The 5,472-nt window shown below is 56.7% G+C and overlaps 1 protein-coding gene across 1 annotated transcript; it reads left to right on the top strand.

Moving 5' to 3' along the window:
* Nucleotides 1–466: 466 nt before the first annotated feature.
* Nucleotides 467–5,083, top strand: GUITHDRAFT_145695 (hypothetical protein; the record flags this gene model as incomplete). The annotated part of the gene is made up of 18 exons (XM_005823451.1): nucleotides 467–574; nucleotides 643–702; nucleotides 750–783; nucleotides 946–1,000; nucleotides 1,046–1,109; nucleotides 1,301–1,405; nucleotides 1,495–1,590; nucleotides 1,638–1,793; nucleotides 1,909–2,094; nucleotides 2,214–2,276; nucleotides 2,328–2,352; nucleotides 2,887–3,032; nucleotides 3,275–3,342; nucleotides 3,636–3,707; nucleotides 4,196–4,377; nucleotides 4,609–4,694; nucleotides 4,732–4,824; nucleotides 5,009–5,083. The coding sequence occupies 18 exons, from the start codon at nucleotides 467–469 to the stop codon at nucleotides 5,081–5,083; spliced, it is 1,674 nt and encodes a 557-aa protein (XP_005823508.1).
* Between the last annotated feature and the right edge of the window lie 389 nt (nucleotides 5,084–5,472).

The raw sequence follows: 5,472 nt of genomic DNA, 5'->3' as shown, positions 1-5,472 counted from the left end.
TGAGACGAGGTGAAGCGAGACGAGATGAGGTGAAGGGAAGTGAAGGGAGGTGAAGCGAGACGAGATGAGGTGAAGGGAAGTGAAGGGAGGTGAAGCGAGACGAGGCGAGACGAGGCGAGACGAGGCGAGGCGACGCCAGGTGAAATGAGATAAACTGAGTAGAAGCGAGTTGAGATCCAAGGGAGTAACAGTGAGGAATGGAGTTGAGGAGATAGCTTTGGATCGCCCTCTGACTTCGAGTGGATTACTTCTAACATGATGGTCGGATCAGAATCAACGGCATTGTGGTGTGGGTGTGCGAGGCCATGGAATGAAAAGTCAAGATCCCCTCGCTCCAAGGATTGGAACAGCATCCGCTTGACTGTATGTCTACAAAAGGATCGTCGGTTGAGCACGAGCATCAAGATGTGAGACGAACTGATCCTGAACATTTCTACTCCGATACTGCATGCTCCTGCTCCATCTCATGCCGACCACACCAGGATGCAAAGAAACTCAAGTCGCCGGGTACACCATCACGAAAGAGGTTCGAAGAGTGCAACAAGAAGCTCAAGAAATTCGCTCAGAAGATCGGGTATCCTTTCTCCTCCTCTCTCTCCCTGCCCCTCCTCATCGGGTTCATGCAGCTTCGCCGCCATGCAGGTAGGCAAGACTTCGACGTTCCTGAACGCGCGAGAGGATTGGGGAGCATTCAGGAATCAGGTGCATTGATTGAGGGTCTTGATTACGCTGTTCTCAATTGCATTTAGCTGAAGAAAGGAAGTTACTCCGTTGAAGGGCTCGGTCAGCCTGTTCCTCTCGTCCTCTCGTCCTCTCTTCTCATCCCTTCTCTCCTCGTTTCCTCATCTCTTTCCTGCTCTCCTGCTCTCCTGCTCCCCTGCTCCCCTGTCATCCCTCGCTCCTCACTCCCTCATCCCCACACATGAAGGTGACAAGGCTCCGCAGCAAGCTGGCTGAGGAGTATCGAGGAGCGGCTGTGTGTAAACTGCTACTTCCCTGAGTGAGAGTAGGCAGCAGAGAGGAGGGGACTTGACTCGACTGGCAGATGGGTCGAGAAGAGGAGAGCAGCTTGGATCGATGAGTTGAAATCGGCATCGACGATACAGGAGGTAGGAACCTCGTTCTGGACTCCTAGAGACAGACAGAGAGGAGGGAGAAGGGAGAGGGGAAGGAGGGAAAGAAGGAGGTAGAGATGAGAGAGGAAGGGAGATGAGGGAAGGAGGAGGCAAGAAGGGGGAGGGAGGAGGGAGGAGGGAGGAGGGAGGAGGGAGGAGGGAGGAACGATGTAAGTTGCTGGCAGTTCATGGCGCTATTGAAGGAGATCGACAGCGACGGAATGAACTGGGAGAAGCACGAGCTTATGCATGCCGTGCTGGACGCTGTGGACATGATCCCCTATTCGGAGGTAGTGTGGAGTCTCAGCTGGAAGAGGGAGAGAGGAAGAGGAGTGGTGGGGGGAGGAGAGGAGGACGCTGAGATGAGTGTGCATTTCAGGTCAAGGAGAACAACGAGAAGTACTGGGAGTTCTACTTGCCCAAGAAGCTGCAGGAGGCGATGACACCCCGTGCTCTCATCCTCGTCCTGAAAGAGGTGGCAACCGCTCCCCTTGCTCGGACTCCCGCTGAGAAGGTCAGCAGATCGACGACATGATCAAGGACGAGAGCAAGATCAGGGAGGAAGACTGGAGGAAGAGAAAGGAGAAGTGGACGGAGCAATGCAGGGGGGTCAAGACGTGGGGAGAGGCAGAGAAGCTGTTCTCGACCTGGGATGACAACGCAGTCGACTGGCGCAAGGTGAGCACAGAGGGAGGAAGAGGGAGGAGACAGAGAGGGAGAGGGCCTGAGGATGGTAGGAGCTGGAAGGAAGGAGGGTGTATGTGCGGGGAGGAGGTTGACGTGTGTTGAGCAGGCGAGAAACGCGATGGAGAAGGAGAATACTGTGATGGAGCAGAAGTCGAAGGAGAATCAGGGAAAGCGAGAGAATAAGAGGGACGCTGCTGATTTCTCCTCCTCCTCCTCCTCCTCCAAGAAGGCTAGGAAGGGCGATTCGTCTCCACAGGGCATGCTCGACCCCCTACAGCACAACTCTCATATGGTAGTCTCTTGCACCTATCAACATACCTTGCCCTACCTATTGCCTCTCTCTCCTTCTCCATCCCTCTCTCTTTCCCTCCCCTCCCCTCCCCTCCCTCCCTCCTCGCGCATCACCTCAAGGTTCTGTCTCAGGGTGAGGAGGAGGGAGGTAGCAACAAGGAGCCAGCGTATCCTGCTGGTCAGGTAGCTCACGTGCAGAAAGAGGCTGGTGGCTGAGCTGACGCCTTGAAGCAGGCTGCTGCTTCCACCAGCAAGAAGGGTGAGCAATATCCTCTCCTCCTCCTCTCTTCCCTCCGCTCTCCTCTCCTCTCCTCTCCTCTCCTCTCCTCTCCTCTCCTCTCCTCCTTGACCCTTCCTCATCTCTCCTCTCCTCTCCTCGTCTCTCCTCTCCTCTCCTCTACCTTGACCCTTCTTCATCTCTCCTCTCCTCTGCTTCCCTCCCTTATCCTCTCCTCACCTCCTCTGCCCTCTTCTTCTCCCCGTCTCAGCCAGTCACTACCTGTCCTGTCCTCAGGCAAGAAATCAAATGCTCGCTCCTCAAAGTCTGCGGTAGCTCCTTCCATGCGCTTCTCTCTTCCCTGACCTTCTCGACAGCGAAATTCCACGGCAACAGCTTCTTCCCAAGGTCGCGCCTCCTCCTCCTCCGATCATCAGCTCAGTCGCTGATTGCTCCTCCTCCCTTGCACCTCCTTGTCCTCCCTCTCCTCTCCTCCTCTCTTCGTCTCCCTTCTTCTGCCTGCGTGCCGTCTCTCCCTCCTCCCTCCGCTCTCCTCCCTCCTCACTCAAGCTGCAGACCTCGCTCTCATGGCGCCAGTCTCGGCTCAGGCCGTCCTCCTCTCCGACGCGGCTCACTCCACCCACCCCTGGCTCAGCCCTCAGTCGGTCGTGGCGACCCCCATCGGAGTTGTGAGCAGCAGCAGACAGAGGGACGGGGAAGAGGTGAGGAGAGGAGAGGGGAGGAGAGGAGGAGAGGAGAAGGGGCCGATAGAGGAGAAGTATAGGAGGAGACGAGATGAGACAAGACGAGACAAGACGAGAGGAGGGGAGAGTAGTGTAGAGAGAAGAGGAGAGGAGAGGGGGGGGCGGAGAGGGAGGGGGAAGTATGGGCAGAAGGCAAGTGAAGGAAGGAGGCAGGGGGAGGGGAGCGAGTGGAGGGTTGAGGAAGGTGAAATAAGTGGCAGCTGAACATCGCAAACGTCTGGAATCAAGCGAACGCGCTCATGCAGGGAGTGGCCAACGAGCTCTGCAAGTAAATCTCCTCCTCCTGCCTCCTGCTCCTCCTGCTCCTGCTCCTGCCTCCTGCTCCTCCTGCCTCCTCCTCCTCCGCCTCCTCCTTCCTCCTCCTCCTGCTCCTGGGATCATGCTCGTCCTGCTCCACTTCCTGCTCTTCCTGCTCGTCCTCCTTTATTCATCCACCTCCCCCTCCCCCCTCCCTCCTCTTCCTTTTTTTGCTTGTCGCCCTCCTCTCCCTCTGCTTCATCGCTTTCTCCCTCTCTCGTGGTTCTTCTCCTTCGCCCGCCTCCTCGTTCACTTGGCTTGCAGGAGCAATCGTTGCTCTCCCCGCACGTCTCTTGTGCATGCCGCTGAAGCTTACTACCGCTCGACCATTGACAGGTCATCCTCCTCCTCCTCCTCCTCCTCTTCCTCTTCCTCCTCCTCTTCCTCCTCCTCTTCCTCCTCCTCTTCCTCCTCCTCTTCCTCCTCCTCTTCCTCCACCTTTTTTCCATTGTTGTTGTTGTCGTCGTCGTCACCATCATCACCATCACCATCATCATCATCATCATCACCATCACCATCATCATCATCATCATCATCATCATCATCATCATCACCATCATCACCATCATCATCATCATCATCATCATCATCATCACCACCACCATCATCATCATCATCATCATCACCACCACCATCATCATCATCATCATCATCATCACCACCACCACCACCACCATCATCATCATCATCATCATCATCACCACCACCACCACCACCATCATCATCATCATCATCCCTCCCTTCCATCCTCTCCTCCTCTTCCACGTCGCTCTTTCTCCCTCTTCCCCCCTGCTTCTGCTTTGCTCCTCCTCAACCCTCGTCAGGTTCCTCACGCTCTACCAACGGGACTACATCCTTGCCTCGCAGCTGCTGGCTCACCACAACGTGAGGGAGGAGGAGGCGGAGGAGCTGAAGGAGCTGAAAGAGGAGCAGGTGGAGGTGGTGAAGAGAAGCATCGCTGAGCTCCAGGCAAAGCTTGAGATGCTCCGACGAGCCTTTGACAACCGTGAGAGCGGTAGAGAGAGAGGAGGAGGGAGCGAGGAAGCGAGGGAGCGAGGGACGGACGGACGGACGGACGGACGGAGAGAGAGAGGGGAGGAAGCGAGGGACGGACGGACGGACGGACGGAGGGGAGGGAGGGAGGGAGGGAGGAGTAGAGCAGAAAAGGGGGCAGGGGAAAGAGTGAGTGAGAGAAGGAAGGAGGAGCAGAAGGAATGAACTAACAAGCGATCTTCAGCTACTTCCTTTGAGCAGCAGCTACAGATCAAGAAGGTAAGAGACGAGGAGGAGGCAGTAGACTGGGGGAGGCCGAAGGGGACGAGGGTGAGGAAGGGGAGGGAGGGGAACTGACGGCTAGCAGGAGTTGGATGCGGTGTATACGAACTTGGAAGAGCAGCAGCTACTTGAAGCTGATCTGCAGCGATCGATGGAACTCAAGGCAGAAGTGGAGATGGTGAGCAAAGGAGAGGAGAGGAGGAGGAGGAGGAGGAGGAGGAGTGGATGGCAGACACGAAGGAGGGGGGAGGGAGGAGGATGACAAGGAAAGGACGGGGAGGAGGACGGGGAGGGAAAGAGGAGGGAGAGGGAGAGGAGAAGGGAGTTGGGAGTAACGGCAGTGAATTGACTGTGAGGTTCAGATCATGCACAGGAGGGATTGTCTGACACAGTTCGGAAACTTGTTCGGTGCGATGGAGGGAAGAGGAACCGGATAGGAGGAGGAGGAGGAGGAGGAGGAGGAGGAGCAGCAGCAGCAGCAGCAGCAGGAAGGGAGAGACGGAGGGAGGAGGAAGAGGAGATTACACAAGTCTTTAAGCAGTTCTATCGAGAGCCTCGGGCCCCTTGGCCAACATGTGCCGCTCGTAGACGCTGTCAGCCTCCACGATGAAGAGGACGGGGAAACCACCGACAACATGCCCCTCCTGAAGGCAGCGTGAGGAGAGGAGGGAGGGGAGAAGAAGGGGGAGAGGAAAGGAGTGAAGGTTTGGGAGGAGAGGGGAGGGGGGGCGAACAGGGGGAGAGGAGGGAGGGGGAGGGGAGAGGAAGAGCTGGGGGTTTCCTTTTAGTACACCCCCACCCCCTTCCCCCTCTTTCTCCTGAGCTT

This window comes from Guillardia theta, assembly GCF_000315625.1.
Source record: "Guillardia theta CCMP2712 unplaced genomic scaffold GUITHscaffold_108, whole genome shotgun sequence".
NCBI classification, from domain to species: Eukaryota; class Cryptophyceae; order Pyrenomonadales; family Geminigeraceae; genus Guillardia; species Guillardia theta.
The sequence above is the reverse complement of the archived record's forward strand: the minus strand, read 5'-3'. Positions and strand labels throughout refer to the sequence as shown.